At 37.2% G+C, this 27815-nt stretch overlaps 1 protein-coding gene across 1 annotated transcript in view; it reads right to left on the bottom strand.

The window, feature by feature from the left end:
• Positions 1-8088: 8088 nt before the first annotated feature.
• The window catches only part of OCA2 (OCA2 melanosomal transmembrane protein), a 151652-nt gene continuing 131925 nt past the window's right edge, over positions 8089-27815 (bottom strand). Inside the window, exon 23 of the mRNA XM_026034261.1 lies at positions 8089-8348. Coding sequence (XP_025890046.1) covers positions 8261-8348 — 88 coding nt within the window. The 3' untranslated portion in view covers positions 8089-8260. The remainder of the gene's footprint in view (positions 8349-27815) is intronic.

Genomic DNA, 27815 nt, shown 5'->3' with positions numbered 1-27815 from the left:
TACCCTCTCACTTCCATATCAGTTGCAGCATGAAGAGTCACCTTAAGAGACACTCTGGCTTGGCAGTTACTTACAGCCATGAAGCCTCACCCCAACTCCTGCTGTTTCTGAAACTACATCAAGAAAAAGGAGATCGTTTCCAGTAGACCAAGTTGGTCAATCATTTCTTTCTAGGAAGCAGAGAGATATGCAGCCATGATTTCTATTGGTGTTTCTCATGCATTGAGTCTTCTCTGAGGAGCTTGTTTCACGTTTGATACCTTTCACCTTTGGTCTTGTGATGGTCACTAGATGCACCAAGCAGCTGTTCAGAATTGCTGGTAGAAATAAAGATGAAYTGTAAAGCATTAGTGAAATAGATCAACTCAGTGTAAATGCGTCCTGCAAACCAGTTTCTTGAGTGACCCTCAGGATGGTTTGCAGTGGAAGAATCAAAGAGTTATTACCACCAGAATTGACTCCTGAGCAGCCCTTATATAGCAAATATGTTTTTTTCTGGCGACTATGAAAGACACAAATGCAGTATGAGGGAGCTACAGGGTGTCCATTGCAGAGATCCTAAATCAGATCTCCTGTAAAGCAACGCTGAAAAACCCCTTCAAACTGAGAGGCAAATGTGAGAAACATGGCTTGATCCCAAGGGACTAGTTTGGCTTGTGAGCAGGGCTGAGGAAATCCTCTCTATATCCATTGCAGCCCGTGCAATGAGCTTTCATCCCTCAGTTATCAAAGCAAATGTCACTACTGTGCTATTTGAAGCAACTTAAATAATTTTCTTCTCCAATATAAAGATTGTAAAGCTTGTAGAACCACAAAGCTCACTATCAGATAGTAGGTATTGACTAGAAAAAAAGACGATCCTACTCTTAACTTGTGCCATTAAGTGTCTTGGAGACTGCAAACAGAAAATGCATTACCCAGATGCTCTTGCAATCATTTTTCTCCATCATTCTTTTGATTGTTATGAGTTCTCAGTATTGCTCACCTTCTGCAGATGTTTTGCTCTGAAACACGCTGATGAACTATATGTGTATTTATGGTATGTAAGATATTTTGCTTAGCAGTAAAGAGGAGACATATGTATGAATCCTTGTTTGTTCTCTCTCTGGAATGTGTTTATCATTCTGTAATCAAATGTAATGTAACTTAGTAWCAATTTTACTAAGAATAATAAGCCAAATGTAACATGAATACATAAAAACTGTTGTTGACAGATTGTTTACAAAATCCAGGACTTTAATGGAGATTTTATTTTAGCAGAAAACCTATTAACATAATAAGAACACTGCCTGTTTCAAATACACTGGTATCTGAGCTGCATATTTCTGGAGGAGTCCTACTTTATCAAATACTCTACAACTGTGCTTACAACATAGTAGTCGCTGCCTGTAGTTCTGTGGATTTCCTGAGATTTTAAGAACACTCTTCAATCAAGCTGTCTTAGGCATTATAGCTCCTCTCCCTCTATGCTGTTGAAAGAATTGGAGAGAGTGAGGCAGAGAATGTTAAAAAGCTGGATCTGATATTCCTGATGATATCCCAGTCTGCTTTACAAATTGCAGACCCTGTTCAGAAATYTGTTTCTAAAGCATGCGAGCATAAAAGTTCTCAACAGAAAGATTTTATGATAATTTGTTTAGCATTCATCTTCCCTTAATCATGTTCTTAATATACAACATGAAATGTCATGCAATCTTCCGTAAAGAAAACACATAAGTGGAAATGAGTGGAAAGCATGCCTGTAATGTTAATATTTATTATTTGGAATGGCTATTATCAAGATTTTACCAGCAATCACTGTGCATGTCATGCATGCATACACTAAGCATCATATGTAGTAGCTTAGCAGATGTCTTTGAGGAGAAGCAAGCTAGTTTGGGACTACTCACATCATTTCAAACAGTCAAAGACTTCAGGGTGTTCCTCACTTTCTTCAGTGTCATATTTCTTTCCTGTTTTCATAAAGTAAAGGCTTACAAAAATATATTAGTACATGTTTTGGTCAGCCAACTCACACAGTTTAGGTCTAGATCTGTCAGAGCTATACAATAAAAAGGGAAGTCAGGGTTCCGTGTAGCCCAAAGGTCATATTGCATGTTCTTCCAAGAACTGTTTTTCCAATCTGCTCTTAGAAATACTCAGTCACATTTCGCTAGGCATGGACCAATATGTGGTTGTGGGAATGCACATATCTTTAAAACAGCATACATGAGGTAGATTACATCCTCTAACTTTTAAATAATGCCAAAAATCTGGATCCAAATTAAACAACCTATGTGCTATAATCAAAATTGTAGCAACAAACACTGTACATATATTGCACTTTGCAGGGGTTTCTTTTCCTCAGTTTTTCTGTAAGCTTAATAATTGTCTTCAGTGGCTCTAATTTATAGCCGTCTGAGCTCAAAAGAGAATGCAGGAAGGATAATGAGGAAAAAAACATCCTGAAGCATTAACACATCTGAGACAATCTGAAGAGAATCTTGAGTTTTCAATTTATCTTCACGAGCCGCAGCRCTGCCGGACATTCTGCAGTAACTCTTTTCACTACCAATACATAAAACGTGAGAGAGAAAYTAAAGGTTGGAAAGTGCAACTCATGGACATACATACACAGAAGGCTGAAATAAAAAAGTAGACTGTGCTACCAACGATGAACACCTGTGACATGAGAAAAAAWTTGGAGAAAATACATTTCTTCCCTTCTCTCTTTAACATTATTTATTGAGTACGCACAGGCCATCTAGAAGAAGGGGCTAGAGACAGAGCAAATGAGATGTTTTTTGGTCACTGAGGAGCAAAACTGTGTGAATGAACAAAGAATGAAGAGAAGCAGAAGGTTGAAAGAGCAGATGCCTCAGTAAAAAACTAAAAAGATGACAGAGTAACTATATCTGGCAGACACAGAATTGGAGGTGATAGAGCAAGATATGGATAAAAGCAGGAAAAAGAAAAGAAGAAAAAAATCCTTATCTCCCACTTTTCTTTTTCTTTTTTTTTTCTTTTTTTCTTTTTTTCTTTTTTTCTTTTTTTTTCTTTCTTGTTTACAGTGCTCTAAAGCTCCCTCCTTTTATTCAAGTACAACCAAATGCATATGAGTTTTCCTCTAAAGAGCAGCAGGTCTTTTATTCTAGCCAGGATAATAGTAACGATGGCCAAGACCACATCTTGAGATGGCTTTCTTTCCATTATAGATTCATTAGACAAAGCACTAGTTGAAAATGCTGCTAATAAATCACTGCTGACTATCAAAGTTATAATAACAAYCAAGAAAAAGAACAATAGCATGTGAACAACTTCAAAATCCGTGCAAAACCCCTCTAGCTTATTATTTTGAATAACAATTGCTAATCCTATAATATTCTCCACTAATAAGAAATATGTGAGAAAAGTTATTTTATTCTCATCCTCTCTCTAGTGCATCTGTAGAGTACGATTGTAATCCTTCTCTCAATAGATCTCCAACACCTGTTGATTTCCTGTTGCCCTTAATAAGTAATTCAGATTTTCATATGCTGACTTCATCTGAGGTGGTTAGCACTTACTCTGAATTGCTGGCATTTCCTATTGTATATTCACTTCAGAAGTATTAATTTAATGCTTCAGCTATTTCATTATTTTTTCTGGCTTAGTTCCCAATCATTTTCTTAGCAACCCATTATAACAAACACTGAGGCTCATGGTTAGCATATTTATTTTGTGTCTATTTCAGTTGCCACTGATTTTCTACCATTTGGAACCTACGAATTCTTTAATGGGAGTTAATGTGGGGATTAACCCTCTGATAGCTGTTGTGCACTATTTTTATTAGTCTTTAAAACATTGTTTGCAGATAACTAATTCTGTGCTACTTCAAACAACAATTGAGTATTGTTACAAAGTTCAAAACATCCATACAGAAAATATATGCAAAATCAGTTCACTATGAGAAGATACATACCAAGTCAGCAAGACAGCAGGAATTGAAGTTTTTTCTTCTTTTTAAACTTCTTCCAATAAATAAAATGTAAAATAGTGCTGATTTACTGGAGAAAGTTTGCAGTGCAAATTGGTTGAAGATGGTACTTGCATATACTTTGCAAATACTTGACTTCTTAACTGAGATCCTCCCCTTTCTAGGTAGTCAAACAAATTTCATTTCCTAGAAACAGAATATTTTGTTCTTACTTTTGTTGAGRAAACTAGAATTGCTTTATTGGACTAGATCAGTCAGTAAGTTAGCTGGCTGAATTTCCTGGTTTACAAAGAGACGGCAAAAGATGCTTTAGTGAGGTCTAAAGTAAGCTATCATGAAGATGAATAACCCACTGAACAGGCAAGTTTCCTTTTGCAAACATTAATTAAAGCTAGCTTATGTCCTGAAGAATAAATCATTATTTCTTTTCAAAAAACTTTTTGTTTTTTGTTTTGTTTTTCTAAATCCTATAGATTAATTGAAATATTATCTTAGAAATGAGAATTATTTTTTCAATTTCACCTCAGAAAGGACTGCTAGCAAGATGTGCAGTATTTGAAGATCACTGCCAGTTTTAAAATCATTTTTATTTGATCTGTAATTAAGACAAAGTGTAAATGTATCCAGTGCAACTGAACTTAAAGAAATTAAGCTGCCATAGGATCAGGGGGATAATCCTTCCATACAGATCTGGAGGCATTTGGGCAACTTCATAATTATGTTGACCATCACACATTGTAAACAAAGGAGGCATCTGTAAATGGTCAAGATTTTGACCTAAAAGGTTAATTCTGAAAGTCTGTGGATGATACTAAATTGTTCAGGGTATCAATGACCAGCATTAATAGTGAAGAATTACAGAAGATCATTACAAGAGCAATTGATTAGAAAAAATAAAACAGAAAATGCCGTTCACTGTGGCCATCTGTAAAGCAATGTAAATAATCTTTTTTTTAAAATTACATATAAAAKTATGCAGGCTAATAATTATTACTAAGGAAATGGATTTCATGATTAAAATAGAATCTTCTGTGAAAATGTATTCCTCAGTTTATCTGTCAGCAGCGGTACAAAAACTAGATCACATGTTAATGATCATGAGGAAAGAAATGGAAAYGCAGAAGAAATCACCAAATTACTCTCTAAATCCCTTATGTATTTGTGCCTTGACTAGCCTTTTTAGTACTCATCCTTTCAACTCAAAATGACTATAGTAGAACTTTAAAAGGTACAGAAGGTACAAAAAAAGGATAAGAAGAAATATGAAAGCATATCCACCTAGAAATGAACAAATTAGCTGTGAGCTTAAGACTGGAAATTAGCCTATAAAGTCRTGAGTTGGAGAAAAAGCAAGCAGGAGGTGATTATTCAGTATTCCTTCCAAAGTAAAAAACTTTGAAAGGGCAGTAAAGAATGTCATGAATTAAATTACCAAGGGCCAAGCTCAAAGCAAACAAGAAGAATGTTTTTTTCTCCCCATCTCCCCTCCTAGTGCATTTATCTTGAAACTTATAATGACAGATGTTGAATTTATGTAGGTTCAGCAAGTGGCTTGCTATCTGTGGGATCACTGTTTGGGGGATCCCATGAACTAGTTTTGTCAAGGATGTAGTCACTGTAGCTTGTGCCCTTCTGATTGCATCRGTAACTTTGATAGAAATCCATGAAAAATATATTTCATCACCTTGAAATGCAGGTAACTTGAATAGGAAGGATCTGGGTAACTTTCATTTAAACAGACTGTCCGTTAACGTGAAACCAACAGCAGAAGCCAGGAGGAAAAAAAAACGTTTATCACTTCTTTCTCTGGTTACTGAACATTAGATTACACTCACAGAAAATCCTGTGCAAACAAGCAACTTTATCTTCTTTTTATCATTTGTTATCTATCTTATTTGTTTTTTTCAAGAGCTCTTGGTAAGCACTTCTCTGCTGCCCAAACGAAGCGACAAGAATGTTTGGGGAAGGAAAACCAGTTTATCTGAAGGAAATCCTGCAGAAAACTTCATAAAGAATTTTCTGAGAAGCAGAATTAATTTAGCCTTAGCTTTAGCTGCCTAAAAGCATGATAACTATGATTTTGTACTCCCTGTGCAACACTTGCCTTCTCTTAGCAGGACAAGAGAAAAAATCTCATCTGAGTCCTCTCGATGTGTCACTTCTGAAGCCCAGGAGATCTCTCTTACATCAGACTGTCTCAGACAATTTGGTAAAATGGGTAAGTGGAAACTAATTGCTTTGCTCCTGCCTTTCTCCTTTAGCTGGCTGTAAATGCAGACACCTATTTTCACGCAAGCAAATACAACCAGGTTATTAGCATTAGCTTGCTTAGTGTTGGCATGGGGCTTCAAAATCCCCAAAACAGATTTTATTACTATATTATTATATTATTATATTATTATATTATTATATTATTATCACTACTTAAAAAAAAAAAATAAAAACAACTTGTGAGAAGTCAAAGGTCCCAACCATCAAGGTTCCATAATCTCACATTTATACTACTATGTGCTAATAGTGTTTGAATGGAACAAGAAAAGAAATATAGAGTCAAATCTGGTGAATTAAGAAAGTGAAAAACAAACAAAAGAAATATAGAGTCAAATCTGGTGAATGAAGAAAGTGAAAAACAAACGAAAAACAGTTAACAACAAATGTCTTTCATAGAGTGTCTTCATTGGGTGCAAACAGTGGCTGCACTGAGGTTGCTCAGATCTGAGGAATGTGGAAGACAATTGAAAAAAAAGAAAGAGAAAAGCCCTGTGATTATTTTTAACCAAGGATCAGTGATTAATTTGATTAAATTGTTGAACTGCATAAAGACTTCTTTAACTAACTGCAACAAAATTCCTGTCATGGCAGTGCAAACTGCTGTCATGAAAGACAAGAGGCAGTTGTTTGTATGTGGCGGGCAGTGCTGGTTGTCAGCAGGGCTTGTCCCCAGGGTATCCCCTGCATTCGCAACTCCCCTATCTCTATTTGCACCTATGCACATGAGCCAGCCCCGTCTGACCAACGGTGCACAGGCCAAGGGTCGCTGGACCAACAGCCACTGCCTCCTGGTGCTTCACGGGCACGAGGGCCGTGGTGGGCAGAGCCAGACTGCTCTGAGTGAGCACTGTAACTCCATTCAAGTAACATCAGAGGTCATTCATAAATAAATAAATAAATAAATAAATAAATAAATAAATAAATAAATGAATGAATAAAAGGTACAACCAATTATGTTTAAAAGGGGGTATGCCATTCACCTTACCTCCTCTGTGAGGTGACCATTTCCCTTTCCCTCCCCATTATACCTCCAGGTACAAGTGAAGGGGAGAAGCAGCATTTGCTCCTCTGCCACTCCTGGTCCAGTCTACCAGAGTCCTGGCTTTGACGTTGCTGTTTTCTGTCRCTTGAGATCAGACAGACCTACTGCCACTCAGGCCTGACCCACCAACAGATTTATCTGAAGACAGAGACTGAAACCTGGATTCCCTCACAGGACTTAATATTCATAATGGGAAGCCTGACCTGTTCTGGCAACCAATTACACAAAACAATATATGTGGTTTAACACATTACTATCAGCAGGAACAAAATCAAAGCCAAAGTATGATCTCATTCTTTCATATAGCATATTAACTTATTAAAAGATTTAGTGTATTCCATCACAGAAGTGAATTAATAATTAAATGAAAAATGTCCAGTGCTTCCCCACATTATATGTCCAGGATTAGTTAGGGAAATGAGGTATTAGCTTATATTAGGGGAAAAAACATTGATTAGAAGCTTTTAAATGAAAAACAAAACCTCCATACAATGCTATTGCAGTTCCAGAACAATTTCTTCCATAACATATTCTCAAGAGATGTGTTTATTTTTAAACATAGATAATGATACATCCTTCATCATGTACAGACTGTCTGCTTTAATGTTTATTATTACAACTTGCATATCAGGTACTTTAAGACAAATAGCTAAATATATTGACAAAGACAAATGAAGCCATAGAAGAATTACTGAACATCTGCTATTGTGAGTGAGTTTTTTATCTGTGACTGTACTCAAATTATGGCAGTACAAACTTTAAGGCAGACCGTATTCCCTTGTGCCAATGTCTTTTCCTCTGCACAATGTTACTCATAATTAAATATATGATTCTTTTAATTTTAATAATTCGGCAGATTGTTCAGAAAGCACTAGAATAAGGCTGACCCAAACAGTCTCTGATGACCATTTTGACACTGTATGGTGGGATGTTTGCACCTTTTATAAACTAATGAGATGGAAAGTTTCTTCAGGTCTTGAAAGTGTAAGTTCCTAAGAGTTCCAACCTACGACGACATGCGCAACAAGGAGATAGCACATCCCAACAGTACAGGAGACAGTCATCATGGGGAAACCCAACCTGAAACRACAATGAAATAAAGATCAGTAAGGATACAATACTTTGTTCTCCAAGCAAGCTATGAGAAGAAAGTTTAACAGTTATCCTACATATTCATAATCCCAGATATGCTTACAGCAGTGCCAAAAAAATGTGGTGTAGTCTTAAATTAAGACAATGACTAGGATGCTAAAATTCAGCTTTACATTTCTACTTACAGCCTACTAAACACATGGATGGTCAATATAAGAATAATTTCATTGACTTCAATGCAACTTTTCCAATTTTGATGCTCAGAGCAATTTTGACTAGGTCAGAGACTTGTTTTCTTTTTTTTTTTTTTTCCCAGACCATATGCAGTTCTGTGGATAAAATAGCAATTATTGGAAGTTATTCAGCATTAGAATAGGTCATTCAGTATGTATCACCTCATATTATGTGTGTGCCCCTCATCTGGTGCTTACAACTTAATTTATGTCTGGAACTCCTTAAATTATTCTGCTATAATTCTCCATTCATATACACTTTTCAAACTCTTCTCAGTGGTGAACAGTGACAGAACAAGGGAAAATGGGTACAAATTAAAACATAGGAAATTCCATCTCCATGTAAGGAAGAATTTCTTTACTGTGAGGATGACAGAGCACTGGAACAGGCTGCCCAGGGAGGCTGTGGAGTCTCCTTCTCTGGAGATCGTCAAAATCTGCCTGGTTGCCACCCTATGCTAGGTGCTCCAAGTGTCCCTGCTTAGGCAGGGAGGTTGGAAGAGATGATCTCTACAGATCCCTTCTACCCTCAACCATTCTGTGATTCTGTGATATGCCACTAGTATTCATCCTCCATACCACTCACCAGGTTTAATATACTTGAATATTAAAGGAAAAGTCTTAAAAGATGACATAACTTTCTGGACAGTCATAAATAATCTCCAGGTAGCTGTAAAAATGCCAGAGCTTTGCCATCTTATCAAAACTGGCTGCATGGCAGAGCTCAGAGGGTGGTAATCAGTGGCTCTGAGTCCAGTTGGAGGCCTGTAGTTAGCAGTGTCCCCCAGAGGTTAGTCCTGGGTCCAGTTCAATTTATTCATCAACAACCTGGATGAAGGGACAGAGTGCTCACTCAGCAAGTTTGCTGATGATATGAAACTGGGAGGAGTCACTGATACCCCAGAGGGCTGTGCTGCCATCCAGAAGGACCTGGACAGACTGGACAACAGGGTGGTGAGAAACCTCCTGAAGTCCAACAAGGGCAAGTGCAGGGCCACCACCCTGCACTTGCGGAGGAATAACCCTGGACACCAGTACAGGCTGAGGACTGACCTTCTGGAGAGTGGATCTATCAAGAGGGACCAGGGTGTCATGGTGGATGACAAGTTGACCATGAGGCAGCAGTGTGCCCTCATGGCCAAGAAGGCCTGTGGGATCCTGAGGTGCATTCAGAAGAGCAACAGGTTGAGAGAGGTGATCGTCCCCCTATACAGAGCCCTGATGAGGCCACATTGGGAGTGTCCAACTGTGTCCAGTTCCGGATTCCCCAGTACAAGAGGGATGTGGAGCTGCTGGAGAGAGTCCAGCACAGACTAGAGGAAATGGCTACAAACTGAAGCATTGGAGGCTCCACAGGAACTTAAGAAAACATGTCTTAACAGTGAGGGTGACAGAGCCCTGGAACAGGCTGCCCAGAGAGGTTGTGGAGTCTCCTTCTTTGGAGATCTTCAAAACCCACTTGGACACAGCCCTGTGCCACGTGCTCTAGGTGACCCTGCCTGTGCAGGAGGGTTGGACTAGGTGACCTCTGAGGTCCCTTCCAACTTTAAGCATTCTATGAAACAGTTATTTGTTTTTCACCATTGATTAAGCTTTACAGACAACATTCTGATTTTATAGCTTTCTTCAGACTGACAAACACAGACAGCATAGATTGGCAGCTGGAAAGCATGCTGCAGGGTCAGCTGAGTCCTGCTTTGCTAGATTCACAGGTCTCTCATACTTGTGAAAAGAAGGTGGTGAGTTTTCTGAAACTGTAACAACATTATTGTATAGTACTTGGGGACTGTGAAGAACCGCAACTGTGATCATAGTCATTTGTTTTATATTACTAAAATCAAAAGGAGAATTTAGATGAGAAGCAGTCAAGGCACAAACGACCTTCTGTATGTAATTGCTTTTGTCAAGGTCCGCCAAGAGTTTGAGTATGTCTTATCAAAGCATGGCAATGCTCTCTGAAGTATTGCATTTGATTTATTCTCTTCTTTGAGTATGCTCTGCTTCTTACATGCGGGTATATTAGTTGGGTCCTTTGCATTGCTTGCTKGGAGGCCTTAGTAGTGTTCTAGGAACCCATTTCCCTTGGCCACTGCAAACCAGGACACTAATGAAGAAATGTCCAAATTGGGGGGTGGGAGAAAGGGGGAGGGACCATTTTCTGAGCTTATGTGGATGAATAGCTCATTTCTGTAGCTAGAAGCTGCAGTTAGAAGGGTCCTCTTCGGCCATGAGGACAACTCCATTTCCTTAGCATGTGAAACCACATATATGAAATAAAATGAAATTTAAATTTCTGATCGGTTGACCTGGCCTGGCTACTTTCCCTCTTCTACCTGCAGCTATAGTGTCACTCTAAATCTCARGATCCTCATGAGTCATGTTTCTTCCAGTTTATTTCTTTCCACTATTTTTCTGAAAGGCTAACTGATGTAGGCACAGATGTGATCAGCAGAATAGAGGTGCTCTCACCTTAATAGCCACCATTTCAAGATATTGACAAGAGAATATCACCAGGAGCAGGGAACACTGCCAACACACAGAAATAAACAGCCCTGGTCTATGAAGCTTACAGAATAATTAGGAAAGCAATAAAATTCAACACTATAAAGGAAAAAGATGGAATTATTTAGTGAAAAGCAAACCTGTCCATGATACCTGGCTGTTCTTGATCCACTATCTTGATCCACTATCCAACTTACAAACCAGTCCAGTTTCCAACTAGTCCACTATCCAACTTACAAACTAATCCAGTCTTACAAACTAGTAGACAGAGAAGCATGTCAGGAACAAGAAGAGACCCTTACAAAGCCGAAAATATGACTGGCAGGGCTAACAGACCATGTAGTTTCTCTTAACACCCCACCAAAGAAGCTGGCATTGCCCTGATGAAATACTAGGCCTGGAGGTCCGCCTCAGATGGACAATTCCAATTTCTGACTTCAGGGGCTTTCTTCTCCACCGCTCTGGGATTTAGGACCTGGTGTGCTGGCCTCTTCAGGCCTTCTGGTATCAGGCATTACCAGTACTATCTGTATTATCACTTTAAAGGCATAAATTATTAACTTTCTAATTGGAATTTGGAGAAGAGAAAGGAAGAGGAGGAGAGAGAGAGGCTGAGTTTACTCAAGATGTGAGAAATACAGAGGATGGATAGAAAGGTTCAGGAGATTATCGCAGCTTTAAGTATTCCCTGGGATATGTGAATGCATTTGCAAGTGCATTCTTGCATTTGCAATGCATTTTCTTTTTTGTTCAGATGAACATGTATAAATACACTTCAGATAAGAATTATTTCTTTTCCACATCAACCACTCAGACTCTTGCTTTTGAATGGCTCATTACTCTAAAGAGCAGAATCATTATCCAGTCACTAAATTATGATCAAGCTGATAATGTTGCAAAACATGAGAACTAAAACATCTCTTGGAATTATTTTAGAGGGGAGAAAAAAGAACCCCCCMAAAAAATTGATGGTTAGCTAATTGCTTTTCAGACCACAGCGACCCCTTCCTAGATCCTCTTAGCATATCTGATCTTTGACCTTCCCTAATCTCACTTATATAAAAGTGTCCAGATAAGGCAAAAAAACAGAAAAAGAAACAGTTGTAGGAATAAAATACCATGGTTTAAAATCCTTCTACAGACTGTAATATATCTAATGAATGTTCCCTGCAGCTGTATCCACATGACAGGCTGGTGAATCTGAGATTGCTGCAAGTCTCATAAGAAAACAGGCTGTTATTTGACAGAAAACAGACTGTTATTGACCTCACAGTTAGCAAACAATAAACTGGTAGTGGGAGGAGTGGGGATAGCACAGATCTTAATCTGCACTAGTACCACCCAACAAATCTCCAAGGAGAAGGCACAGCAGCTCAGCGGTGAATGGCAATATAACCCATTCAGCCTTTGTGCAGACAGGCAAGAGGAGGGAAGAATCAGAACAGATTCAATGGTTACTCTACCATTAAAAAGAAAGAGAATAGAAAAACTCATTGCAGCTCAAGGGAGGTCTGTGCAATATATGGATGAATTACACAGGACAATGTGCAGTCGTGTAGGAATTGTAATCAGACCCCCCACTATCACAGTGCGAGTCTTGTGTGCAGCTGGAACTATGCACAGCCATCCTGGGTAGGTAGCTCATTTCATTTATTTATCTTGGATATTTGCATAGGGCCCAACTATGAAGCCATTATGCTCAGTGCATGGATGATTACTCCTTAACCTCAGAACTCTATTTCAGGCCAATTGGTCTGAGTTACTAATATAATTGGTTTAWATCCACTCCTGAATCTGTGTAGCAAAGAGATGAAAGAGATAATGCTAAGTCAGTGGATATTAGTTGCTGAACAGTTAATCAGGTACCTGAGTCAGTTTAGTGCCCAGACACTTCTTTTTGCACCACCCAAAAGGACGATACAACTCCTGTCCCAGGCTACTTAAAATGTAATGCTTAGGTACCTGCATCTTCCGTAGTTATACCAAAGCTAAGAACACATGTTTTAAAAATTCAAAAATTACTTCTACCAATTCCCATTTTCAGCATGTTACTCAAAATTAAAAAATGAACTCAAAATTCCTTATTCATGAAAAAGGATCAGTAGATCTTAGAAATCATAAAAAACTTTTCCTGCACTAAAACTTCAAACTATTGAGAAACTGTAATTTTGGTATAAAATTACATTTTTTGCCCAACCTTGTAACACATCTGACACAACTTTTTTTTWAAAAAAAGTAGGAGAACAGGGTAAAGCCCATCTTGGACTAGTTTTCTATTCCCTCTGCAGTATTCTATTCCTAGACAGACAGACACTGCAGATGTATGTCCTGCATATAGCAGAAAGGTCTGTCCTGACTGCACGGACAGCTCAGGGAGACTACACGTCGGTTTTCACTGCTGGAGAGGAAGCAGAAGTCAAACACAAGGAATGAGTGGATGAAAGGCTTTAMCATTCCACCCACCCTTCCTGCCTTTTCTTCTTACTGGAAATCAACACCTAAAACTACAGTCTAGGTGCAATCACACACCTTGAATATTAGCAGATATTAGTTCGGTGTGAGATAGTGAGGACATTTCAAGTGAAAACCGCAGGGAAACTTGAACAAAGTTTCACTTATTAATAAATTCAGTGATCCAATAGGGAGAAACCTTGCAAATCACCCAGCAGCAGCAGTCATCATACTTTGTGGAGAACAGAATTCAGCATGTTCTTAAAAGAGTGAAGTGAGAATTTGAAATGAACAAGATGAAACTCTATAAAGGTCAATGCGAAATATGTATTAGGAGAAGTAAAACACAAGCACAAAAACAGCAAGGGAAATGATTTTTTTTTTGGTTGATAATGATGTATTTATGCTCAATCCTGCCTCAGTGCAAGATTTATGATTCTGCATTACTTAGAAAAGGAAATTTCTATGTTATGATTGTGGGTGTAAATCCTATTCTTACTGCTTGTTTAAGGATATGCTTGAGTTCTCTTAGACAATATGTTTATCCAATATTATGTACTAAATGGTACTAGTGAAGCCTTGGGGAGGCTTTACTTCATCTTCCTGGGATAAATGATCTCTTATAGTTCCTTCCAGCTCAATTCTATGACACAACATATGAAGTATTCTMACCTGTAGAAGTCATGCATACAGGCACAAAGGTCCCTGCCTTTCTGACATTTCTAAGTCATACAGTAAACTAAAACAGCCTGTGCATTCTCAGTCCATGTAGCAACCATGCCTCCAAAGAAGACAGAACCGGCAGTAGGAAAGAGAAAGCAGAAATCCCCCAAGATCGAGCTTGCGGTCATGAAAGAAGCCTAGTGGTAGCCAGTGGGAAGAGTTAAAGCTAACTTCCACTCTCACTTACATTCCTGTGCAATTTAAATAATGTTGGTTGGATTTGCATCAGCTTTAACACTTTGCTGTTCTCCCTGCATACCAGTTTAGTATGAATTCTCTAGTCCATATGGTATAAGCATCTCACCCATCTGCTTGTTCACATCATTTGCACACCTTAAGAACAGCATGTTATCATAAACAATATTTACTAAAAGAGGAGTGAGCGATACTTCCATCCAGCACATTCCAGGGCAGATACTGATCGTATGCAATACTTTGCCCTGAAGTTTGATAATAATCGGAAGTTCATTCTTAAAACAGTATCACAATATTAAGGTAAGTAGTCTCTCTGTTTTTATTACATCTCTACTTACTTTTCTGGCATCCTATTTCCTCACACCTTTTTTTCAAATACAGTCTACCTTATGTATTTCCTGCCATTTTGGTTGCATCAAACCTTTTCTCATTCCAAATCTTTGATACACTTTGAAATAAGTATCCAGTATGCTAATATACTTTGATGTAGGCTTTCCTGATTGTTTAAATAAAACAGCTAAAAATGTTTATTACATACCTATGACCCCTTCAAATCCAAGCACCTGTTGTAGCTTGGAAAGCAGGTGGCCTAAACTGCCAGTGATCATTAATGTAACATTAAATCATTGTGAATTTCACACAGCCTGGAATTACATAAAAATTACAGTGTGAATACCTACTAGTTACCATACATAGCAGTTACCATGTAATTTAAATCACTGAACAAAACCAATAACCCTATTTTATTCTGATTGCTAAAATTATAATAATTTCTCCTGATACTCTATCTCTTTTGAGTCTATGCCAAGATTTCCCATAGAGTCACTGCCAGTAGAGTCACTTCCCATAGAGTCATTTCCCATAGATTCACTGCTCAGATCAGGAAAATCAGATGCTGAAAAAAAAAATCAGAGATATTAGCTTTTGCTTCCTACATTCAAGAATATCCTCCTAAAAGTACTTCATTGTAATGTTAACACTTTTATGTTGCAGAACTGGCATTGAGACTTTCTTTGACTATCTAAAATTCTCATTAGCACAGAGGGCACCCTGAGGAAGTTTAYACATGATACCRAGCTGGGTGGAGTGGCCGACACTCTGAAGGGCTGTGCTGCCATTCAGAGGGAGCTGGACAGGCTGGAGAGTTGGGCAGAGACGAACATCATGAGGTTCAACAAGGATAAATGCAGGGTCCTGCATTTGGGGACAAATAACCCTAGGCACCAGTACAGACGAGTACCAGCCAACAGGCTTGACCTGCTAGAAAGCACCTCTGCGGAGAGGAATTTGCGAACCCTGGTTGACAGGAAGTTAATCATGAGTCAAGAATGTGCCCTCGTGGCCAAGAAGGCCAATGGGATCCTGGCCTACATCAGGAATGTTGCCAGGAGGTCGAGGGTGGTGATCCTCCCCTCTCCTTAGCTCTGATGAGGCYGCGTCTGGAGTATTGTCTGCAGTTCTGGGCTCCCCAGTACAAGATGGACATGGAGCTTCTAGAGAGGGTCCAGTGTAGAGCAACGAAGATGATTAAGAGACTCAACCATCTATCTTACGAGGAAAGACTAAGTGATCTAGGCTTGTTTAAGCAGGAGAAGAGAAGATTGAGAGGAGATCTTATCAACATGTACAAATACCTAAGTGTAGAATGTAAAGAGGATGGGGCCGAACTCTTCTCGGTGGTGGCTAGTGCCACAACAAGGGGAAATGGGTACAATTTGAAACACAGAAAGTTTCATCTCTATTTGAGGAAGAACTTCTTTGCTGTGAGGGTAACAGCACACTGGAACAGGCTGCCCAGAGCGGTTGTGGATTCTCCTTCTTCTTTGGAGGTTTTCAAAAGCCACCTGGTTGTGACTCTGTGCAACATGGTGCGGGTGTCCCTGCTTGAGCAGGGGGGTTGGATTAGATGATATCTAGATAYCCCTTCCAACTTCAACCCTCTGTGATTCTGAAAAACACGACCATCATTAACTACTTTAGAATAAAGAGCTTAGGTTACACTAGTTGCTTTCCAGATGCCAGTCAACTAACTGAAGTAATTYGAAAATACCTTTCTCTTTCTTGTTCATTTTTTTTCCTTTCAAAGATAATTCTGATTTAGATCACCTCTGTTCTGCTTTGCTTTGTTTCTAGGTCACCACAGAAAATAGAAGAAACACAGAAAATAAATCTGTGTGCCATTATTGCATTAGTTGTTTTATTTTCTGTCATGCATATGGTCTCTTCTAGAGTTACAAAGGTCCTTCAAGCAATTTTACTAGACAGCTTTATACATGGGAAGTTTAATTTAAGTATTATGGGAACATGTTCTGTATAAACTAACTTGTTCCGTTCTTGACTACTTAAGTAAGAAACATGCCATAGTCAGCTGTGGCATAAAGGTTCAAGATTAGCTGCTTGTGATTTTTTGATTTTTGTCACAATTTCATGTCAACCTTGGATGTATCATCATGTATCAGCAGTGTGTTTGCTCTTCACATCCTCGAAGCTACTTAGGTTCTCAATTCGATTTTTCTTGTTTTCTTATAAAAGCTCAACTCCCTTCTAAGATTTAGCAAAATTACAAGAAATTAATTTAGCTCCTTGGGAAAGCTGCATTTCTTCCTCTTCCATCTGCATAATGAGATATTGTTGTGAATCTAAGGGTAAATCACGGAGGGCTAGATAAGAAGATCAATCAAGTAAGTCTTCCACTATAGTGTGTTAAGACACACGAGTCTCATTTACTGAAGACAGTATTGGTACAAAATCTCAGCACTCCTTGTACTGTTGTGAATTGTTCTCATTAACTGTTCCAATTGTTCTGATACAAATATTTGACTAATGAAATTGGTTAATGTTAAACTGGTGAGATTTACAGAGCAAAAGTGAATCTTTGGGACTGCTGAAATGGGGTTTGCAATGTTTAGCRTTAGTCTGCATATTTAAAAAAATATATTGGAAATTCATTGTTTTCTTTGATTGTTATACACTTCTGACAAACCAAATATAATGTGTAGCAAATATTTTTGTGGTAAAATATCTAACCTCAAACCTTTCTGCTATATAATTTTATTATAACAAAAAAAAGTCTATAAAAAGAGACAATAAAAAGACAATAACAAAAAAAAATCTATAAAAATATTTTTGATTATTATTTTTCTAAATTTCCTAAACAAATGGATATATCAAAAATTAACTGTGATTTACTTCAGCTTCTCCATTTTTTTTTAATTAAATAGCCTTTATCAAGTCTGCACTAACTTTTTCTTTCTGAAGTATCAATGATCGGAAGTTGCCTGAGTGTTGTTTCCAAAAATATATTTCATTCCAGCCCTCATAAAAAGTTTCTTGTGGCACTTTTCCCAGCTTATTTTTTGCCAGTATGTTCTTTTATTTTGATTAAAGCTCAGGATAAAAGGAAAATGACATTTTGCAATAGAGATTAATCAGTTAGCTCTTCAATAATTTCAACAGAGCATTCTCAACTATTTTAAAAGACACAGATTGTGCCAAAAAGCCAAATGCTACATAAGTATTAACATGATATGTCACATTTCCCTTTCATCTACCCCTCACTTAGAGACTCCTGATCCTGTGTCATACGATGATAGAGGATTTATGACGGATTTTAAAGAAGTATATTAGGACGAAGGCACAGAGTAAGTTCATGACATAGCTAGAAAAATAAAATTTTAAAATGCATTTTGAATAAAAATAGAATCATATCTCTTGTGCACTAATGATAATTTTTCATTACGGACTCAGGGGGTGCCTTCTGATTAAAGGTTATCAATATTGTAAGGCTAATAAATTTTCCATTTTTCCAAACTCCATATTTCAGGAGTCTGTCCAACCTAAGGTGAAGGTTTTCATTTCAGCACAGTGCAGTTGGAGGTTTCTCTCCAGTTCACTAGGAGATGCCAACTGAAGAGGCATCTCAACAGGCCAGCTGGATCCTCCCAGGCCCTAYCCAATGCCACACACCAATTTGTGTCGAGTTTGATTGACTTTCTGTGTAAGAAGTGGCAAGCACCAACAAACTTTTCTTCAGAATTCACAAAGATGGTCTCCTGCACTCATTTATCAGAGTGGAAATTGTGGGCTCGTAATGCATGCTCTCCCTCAGTGGGAATAGAGATTCTTTTTGCTGCTACTAGCTTTGATGAAATTTAAGAAATTTTAATTGTATTTGAGAAATCAATCCATCCCCCCACCATCCTTTCCTCTGTGAAATGTGTTGAAGTTGATTTGCATATTCAGAAGTTATTGGTGAGAGAGATTCAGGCACATTCACAATGGTATGACTGCACAGGAAACCAGATGAAAAGTTAGGCTTTGATGGAAAGAAAGGAACAAAAAGTTTTTCAAAAGGTTTTTTTTTTTATCATATATCTTGTAAATAGCTACCTGATCTTCAGATGTGCCAAAGGCTTACCTTAAATCAAGAATGATTACAGAAAGGGAACCATCTTTGCATGGGCTTACGTTATATAGTTCTAGTCTTCAGCATATTATCAGAATGCTTATTGGAGTGAGAAGGTAATAGGGAAGAGGAAGAAATGTGAAGCTAAAAGTCGTCATGAATTAGCATACTTGTTTATTTGAAATTCCTACAATCCCTAAAGAGTTATTAAGTTAAAAATAGAAACCAACATTCAGTTATTAGGCTATAAAAAAAAAAGAAAAAATGTGATCTCAATTCAGATGTAATTCTCAAGGTAATCTTTACTAGTGTATTGGTGTTGATACTCCCACAGAATATAGCTTAGGCTTTACTAAGAAACAGAATAGTGAAGCTCCATTTATCAAAATATTTTAAAGCAGATGTACGACTTAGGTAATGATTTCTAACACAATGCAAATAAAAGGAGCAATTTGATCAATGTACTACTCAGATGCATATCTACTGAGCATGAAAACATTGCTAAAGTAGGCAATAATTAATCATTACCATTCAAAGTGTTCAGAAATCTCTCCCACATACTCAAAAAAACACAAAATTAACATTCTAATCAGGTATCTTATATCTGAAAAGTCAAATTACTTTCACCATGAAGAATAATATCTGACAAAATAGAAAGAGGACTTCTTCTATTTCTTTGTTGGAATCATTAAAACATGAAAAATGTATTTGAGTTTTTGTTTCRAAAATGCAACTACATCATTAGTTTGCATCAAATGTACTTTGCTCTGGTAGTTACAAAGGAAACAAACAATTTGCACAAGTGTCAGTGAAGTAATTTACTAATGATAAGCTTCAGCAAGTATTGCATTAGCAAATGCAATTTATCTGCTATGCATTGATAAATTAATTGCTAGCACTTCAGAGTATATATTGACTAAATAGTCTTTGCTTCAGTAAAATACACTCACTAAATTTTCTGTCGAATATTGAAAACATGGGATAATCTTAGTAATCATTTAAGTGAGGAGATATTCATTCTAAGTCTAATTAATAAGATGACAGGATGTTTTGATGGATTAAAATAAAAAAAGAAAGCATATGAAGATGTTAGAGATTTAACCAATGGCATTCTTAATTTCAATGTATCAGATATAAAGCTTCTCTTCACATGTACATACACTTATGCAAAGAAAAGGAAGTGAGATTGCTGAGTAAACCCTGCATGGTCAATCAGAAACATAATCTTTACTTGTTGTCTATTCTTCCTTGTGAAGAGCATACATTTTGTGCACTATTCATAGCATCTGGTTGGATCAGCTCTACACCCTGATGTCCTTCACCTTACCTCTCCTTCACATCAGTATTTTTAAATGTGCCCCCAAAGTAGGATTTTTCACAACTAAATTGTGCAAACTACTACAGTCAGCTGAAGATTTAATTTCAGGTGTCATCATCCTACTTTTTTATTCCTCTTCAGTGACAGAAACATTAGAAATACTGTGTAATACAAAAGTAATGTGTTCTTTCACCAGCAGAATCAGTGTCAGTAAAGTCTCCACTGACCTCTTATATGCAACTAGAAACAAGGTACCGTTGTCCTCTCAAACGCATGACTGGCTTTGGCACTGCCGCCTCTACCTTCCTTGAGTTTGGAAGCTGCTTTATCTTCTAACTCTCCTCTGAGGTTCTAACATGCCTCACAGGATTTTATCTTGCTGAAGAGGTGTTGTCCTTGATCTTCATCCCTCTTCCCCTGCCTCCCATCTTGGGGAAATTTCACCAGTCTACTGGGTTCTCTGTGTTGAAAATTCACTGATCTCCCTCTCAGATTAAGCCAGTCTCACTCTGTTCAAATCAGTTTGCCATGTCTTTACAGAACTCTTGCTATCAGTTTACTCTAAAAGTTGGGCTAGCACAGTTCTTCAGTTTTTTCACTTGCTTTCTTCATAGCACTACGTTGCTTTCCTTGTTGTCACACATATTTTTAATCAGTTTTGATTCAGACCCCTCTGAAGAGCCTCATATCCAACTATTCTCTAAAAATCTTGCAGATTATTTCTGGGTATCTGTTCTTCCCTGTCTATCCACATAACTCAAATGCTAACATAAGACTCTGTTTTCTCAGTTCTTCAACATCTTTTTCTTTGGTCTCAAGAAATACCAAGCACCAAKATTTATTCTCCAACTTCACCAGTTGAACAATTTCAAGACCTTCTTTACATCCCTTCACTAGCACTCCTCAGCACAAAGCAGATGTTTTTCCATCTTTTAAAGACTATAAATGCCTACTTCACTCCATTTAGTATCTCTTTCTAGTCAGTGAAATGTTTCAGCTGCATCCTGATGTCAACCTTCATGAACACTGGTCATATTTTTTAGTAACCTTCTCCCACAATGCTTCCCAACATTAGTAGGAATTCCCTGAAAGCTACCTCATTATTATTCCTCCATTCACTGTTTTTCCCTGGCACAACTAGCAAAACACACTCAACATCTTATTACATTTCTTTATGCTTCTCTTTCTATGGAGAAACGCATAAAAAACACTTCACTTTGAACATACAGGATGTCCAAAACTGAGGCATGTATTCTGAGCTAGAACAGATGCAATCATCAGCTAGGCAATTATATTATATACTAGACTGGAAGTGTTTGTCTCCAGATCAATTTGCACATTTTATCCAAGAAWTAACTTTGTCATTTGTATATATCCAAATTTGTTCTTGCTATGTCCCTCACAATATGTCCCCAGAAAAAAAAGTCCCCTAGGAATACAAGCATAGATGGCAGACTGCTTTTATGGCATAATAAAGAGAACAGAGGTGTCCAATGTATTTAAAATATTCTATACTTGGTGAAAATACAGAGGTATGAAGAAGTTGTGGAAACAGCTACAGCTTCTATATGAATGACAGTAAAAGAATAGAAAGGGAATTACTCCAGCACTGGGTCTCTTATATGTGCTATTACTTATCTGTAGCAAGTCTTTCCTTACCGTTGGTAGAGAAAGAGTTCTACTCTTTTATTTGCCATTCACCAACTTATGCTATCACAACTCCATAATTTCTTGTTAAGTATTAACTTTTACTGTACAATTAAGTAAAAATTTTAAGGAGAAATGTATGCATGCTTTCTGCTCTAACCTTTCCACACATTTAAGTGACTGGTATTGTACTTCCAAGCTGAAGTAAAATTAGATGCAACATATAAGATATGTATGATACTATTCGTTATTTGCATTGCCTGTACATGATGTAAAGGATAGGCTAAATATCTCTCTCTCTTTTTTTTTTTTTTTTTTTTTTCTAAATTAGGTAAGATGAGTCCTACTCTCTGTATCCATCACCTTCAATATGTCTTATATTCAGATTAAAAGTTTGCTTGACATAAACCATGTTTTTGATTAGCCTTTTTATAGCACCTCTTTTATATATATATGTATATTTTCATTCTGACAGGTCTTGACATGAACTCAACATTGGGTTAATGGCAACTGGAAGAATCAGCACAACAAACCAAAATGGAGTAAACTGCTCTGGGTCATGAACATGCACACGAATGTGACCCTTATGAAACAGCCTTCCCAGTAGCCCCACTTTGTACTAGGAAAGCATAAATCCAAAGTGCTATTTCTAAACAAAACTAAAAGAAATGCTTATCAGAAAAAGAACAGTGGATATAAACTGAGCCGATATCAAAAGAACAATGAGATATCCTGTGATATTAAAGATTGTCTTCACTGCCTCAGTTCCCAATTGTGGCAAACAGAAGTAACTTTATTTGGAATATATTATGCTAGCCTCAGGAACTGACAGATAACTCCTATTGTCTGATAAACTGAACTACTGTTGCATGAATTTATATACCCATATCTTCTTTCATAAGTTATGTTTCTGTGGATCACATTTAAATTAAACAAACACTGAAAGAAAAAAAAAAGGTGGTATCAGCAATCAACAGAAATGAATTAAAGTCAGATTGCAGATATTGCTAGATTAATCACATTTTGGGGACAGCTGCCCAGGAGACATTCACTGTTTTATTGTCTGTCTTGTAATCACCTACCTGCAAGGTATAGTTCCTTCACAAAGAAGACAGTTTCATTAGTATTCTTGTATCACCTCCTGGGTTATGCCACATTACTGAATTGTCAAATAAATACTGTGTGCAATCCAACAGTGCCTACAGTGACAGCGTACAGTCTAAATGCTGTATTAAGAAAAATGTTCTTTCACAAGATGAGGTGAAACAAATGTACAGAGATGCTGGAAATGTCATTAAACCTTTATAGAAAACATTTTTTTCTAGTTCAACTCCATCATTATTAGTCATACTTGAATTTGCTTAATAAATGCCTAACTATTTAAAAGAYATGAGCAATAGCTAATATTTCCAAAAGGGCATACTCTGGCCTAATTCTGTCCCTGCCCCAATCTCAGTGGAAAAAATGTCCATTAGCTTCAACTGGCACATTATTAGGCCAAGAACATACACTTTCAACAAACACACACTTTTGATTTTTTAAAAATGACAAGAACAGACTAGACAAAAGCAAACAAGAACAATTCACCTTCTGATTTTTCCATCTATCTAAAAAACAAGATTAATAGCAATGGAGCATGGCATGGACCTCATCACAATGAAAGGAATGGAGCGCTTTAGTCCAGAGTGCTTTCCTGCCATCTTACATCTCCTCAGAGCTTAAGCCAGCTTGGCTCATGGGTCTTAGTCTTTCATCAGCACACTTAGAGCCTGAGAGCTCACTGAGCAGCAGTAATTACAGTCGTCTTAAGAAGTAAACTAAGTTGTCTCATGCGTTGATGGCTCCTGAAAAAACTAGATATGCTGCTAATTTCACAATTTAGTCTATTGTCTTTGAAGGTGCTTCCACACTGTGAACGCACACTGTTTTGTCAGTTTGGCTTGCTCGTTGTTTGATTCATCCCTGAATTTAGTGTTTGGCTCGAGGGCAGCTTCCCTGAATTGACGTCATTTGACAAGTCCTCATTTAAAATGAATTAAAAGGTTCCTCTGGCTAGAAAACCCAGACTTGCTGCTTTTCCACATTCTGCCATGGCTACTCTTAAAAGTCGGATTTTTCTTTACAGCAAGAGAGYATCTTTACCATTACACCAAAGACCACAAAGCAATGTAGAAAGGGCTGAGCTGGCATTACATCTGCAAGCAGAACTCAGAGCAGACTAGTTCCCACCAGGTGGAGATCAGGGCAGGCTGGTTCTCTGGTACTCCCACTGTTGGGCTGTGAATACAAGTTCCAGCTTCGTGGCTGGATACAAAAATACCTGCTCCCCAAGGTCAGAAACATCAGCCTTACACTGAAGTCAGCTATACATCCTGGATTTGAATCCATGAGTGGGATTCAGCTTCAGATTCAGCCATCTAAACACAGGTGCCTATAAGGTAGCCATCTACTTTGGAGATGCCTGTAGACATTTGCGTTGCAATCAGTAGAGATCTAGGCAACACAGCCAGAAGAACCTGCCAAGCTGGCACCTCAGCCTGCACTGACACCTGCGCTTGGTAAGCTGAAGTGCATTTTAGAGATGGCTTTGTTTGTTTGTTTGTTTGTTTGTTTGTTTTTGAGGAGAAACAGAATTTCACTTGTTTTATTGTTAAAATAGTCACATTAGGAGGTATTAAAATCCGCTTCACCTATTTTTATCTATTTTAAATCATGCCTTCCATCCTTTTCCATAAAGATGCATAAAGCTTAGAGTACCTCTCTGTAAACCCACTTACAGCAGTGAAATCGAGCAATAAGGCAGACCACATTATTCTATACCACTATCTCCACACCCAATCCCACCCTCCCCAACTAAAGCTTACTTGTAGAGCTACACCATTTACTGCCCATCATTACAGCAGTAAACAACTCTTTTGATGATCACACACAGGAAACCATGCAGCTAATGCAGACATAAGTTGCTTATAAACCCAAAATTCCATAATTTCTTGTGGTTTCCAAAGCAGGAACCATTGAGTGCCAGCAGACATAACAWACTTCTTACATACAACTTCCTACACCCTAGATGGCTCTAAAGTTATCAGAATTCTGAAGGCACAGGATATCTGAAAGCTGGAGTTCACCAGGCTGTTATTACAGCAGTTTTTTACCTGTCACGTTCAAGGAAATTTCCTTCTCTCTGATGCTACCCAGCACTTGGCCAAAAGGCTGAGCTCAAAGTAACTCTCTAACACATTGTAACATCACTAAGCTTTATTGAAGGTACCATTAGATTTTTTATTATTATTATTAAAACGCCTCCAAACAAAGCATTTTACTGATGTAGCTAACAGTCTGTGCAAGCAAAAACATTTTAAATTCCCCATGTATTTCCCAATTTATATTTTTGGCCCCAGCTCAGCAAAGTACTTAAATTATCTATATCATTTTGATTTTAATTGATTATTCACATCCTTAAAGTTAGGTATTTTTGTATCCAGCCACAGATCTGGAACTTTTTTGTACATTATGAATCTGAATGATGAAAATAAATGATTCCATCCCTGCAATGTATATGACTGAGACCATGTGAGCAGAGAAGACAATAACTTCAGATTTACCACTGATTTTGACTTTCAACAGGGATTATGCTGGTGCATTTGCTCTTAAGTTCAAATTCTTCCAATTTCTGGTCAGTCATTGTTTGCATTGATTTTGAAAATAACATGGGAATATTTGTAATCTTCCTGGATTTAATAAAAGCATTCTTCATTGTGGTCGCAATTCAGAATGACTCTTTTGTTCCCCAACTAACTGTAACAAGCTCTTTAAATGCTTAAAGTAAAGAAAAATAACAGCTTATGCAATGAAAGCCCTGGGCAATAATCAGACAGTAGATGATTTATTGTTTTTGCACCAGGAAATTTTTGACAATTCTAATGTTAAATGGCAAAGCAGTTAATTAAATCCCTAACAGCTTTGCATTGTAATATATATCTGGATGTGTGTAGAAACAGAATGCATTCCCCTCTGAACAAGCATCATGTTTCTGTGAATTACAAGATTTTATGAAAAGTATTCGCATGTAATAGCATTGAGAATATTTTCATTTTCAAAGTATTTTATCATTTTCAACAGGAATTTATTTCTGACAGCAAAAAATAATTCAGATGCTTTTATCAAAATAATAAATTCTACATGTGTAGACATATTTAATGATAAAATTTGCAAGAAAAAAAAGATACTTAAAATTCGTCTCATATTTGGGGTTTAAATGAGTCATTTTTCAGAAGCAGCACTAGGTGCTATTAGGTTCCTGCAAGAGGAAAAAGATAGGGCAATTATTTACGAACTTAACAAGGGATGCGGGAAGCCAAGCAAACAACCATTAGACTAGTAACTCAGGGTAGAAAGAGGAAGATAATTATGAATCTAATGGAAGAAAATACTTCTGTTACCACAGATGCCTCTATGGTCTAAACATAAACAGCTAATATCATAAATCTTGTGCAGTAAAATTTCCCACAGGTTGATACAACTACAGGGTTCACATCTTGCCCATGGTTAAACTTGAACATAATACAGATTATCTTTGTTAACAATGCATTATTCATACAGAACTCACTTATTTTGAAATTTCCTGTAGTTATGCATTATGAGCTTATTATTTTAATATAGTCCATTGTAAATATGGGAAGTGCAAAAGATCCTAAAGAAAAATACATTACATGACAACAGAAGTATGCAAATTTATTCAAAATTTTCACTGAGATGAGAAATCTAAGATGGAAGCAAATATAGCACAGCGGTTATTTTCAACTTACTGAATAACTTATTGSTAAAGAAATGTAATTGTCACCTAAGTATGCTTTTAGTTGAGATCACAAAAGCAAGTCTGTTTCCTTTTTACCTTTTAAATRCTACTAGATAAATGATGCCTGCTAACTGCAAGCTTTCGATTTTATTGTTGTAAAAAGAAATACAACTGCTGTAACTAGCCACCTAAGCATGTTTTAATCAAAGCTGAATACTCAGGTTCAGTATTTTTTTGAGAATCAAGATACTTTTGTCACATGAAGATAGTCAAAGTCATATTAGAACAGTGCATTCATTGACTTTTTGCTCTAAATTTTTCTGTAATAAAGATAACTCAGCAATTTAGTGCTTGCATGAGTCAATAACATTTGAAGATTCCATTAGAATGGTTTAAAGACTAAATTAAATCAATTTGGGTTTGATTTATTTGCTTCTYAATGTAAGTGTTAATGAAAAATTTGATGAAAAACATTTAATTAAATACTCTGTATTTATGTATTGCTAAATTGCTTCCAGTTACTGTGTCTTTCTTAGATGTGCCCACATTCATGCATAAATTCCACTAAAAACTGTTGAGATAAACTTAGTTTTAGCTTTTAGGTCTCATGTATCAGAAAGTAGTAAATAGAATGTGTCATTTTATCAGTGAGTTTTTGTTGTTGTTTTGTTTGTCTATGTGCYATTTTACAGGCTTTATCTGAGCTGCTATAAATCAACTTATACATATGGTTTACCTAGGGTGCAATTTATATTATCTAATTTTAAGCTGTAATAGTGTAGGGTTCTTCYTAGTCAGCTTAGAGAAGGGAACTTGCAAAAGGCAATTCTTCCCACCCTAGAATATCCATTTAAGATGTCAGGAAAAATCTTTCCCCTGAAGTTGCTTTTTATCACCACTGACTGCAGAAGGAACATAAATGAATTGTTTAAATTAAACRGATGAACTCAGCCATGATGAGTCACATTCCAAGTCAAGTATCCTATCTATTTTCAGCAGTCATCTCATTGTCTACTTGGAAAATGCAAAAATTTGTGCATAACTTGGTCATGGGGAAATTTCTTAACTTCTCCAAGGTGAAGGTTGACTCAAAAGGGGAGGCACAAGGTCACCTGCCATACTAAACTCTTTTTTTAAATTGCATCATATGAAATGATAGAAGTTTCATGCTTACTCACGAATTTCA

This window comes from Nothoprocta perdicaria, unplaced genomic scaffold (assembly GCF_003342845.1).
Source record: "Nothoprocta perdicaria isolate Ctin4 unplaced genomic scaffold, notPer1 scaffold_140, whole genome shotgun sequence".
Lineage (NCBI taxonomy): Eukaryota > Metazoa > Chordata > Aves > Tinamiformes > Tinamidae > Nothoprocta > Nothoprocta perdicaria.
The sequence above is the reverse complement of the archived record's forward strand: the minus strand, read 5'-3'. Positions and strand labels throughout refer to the sequence as shown.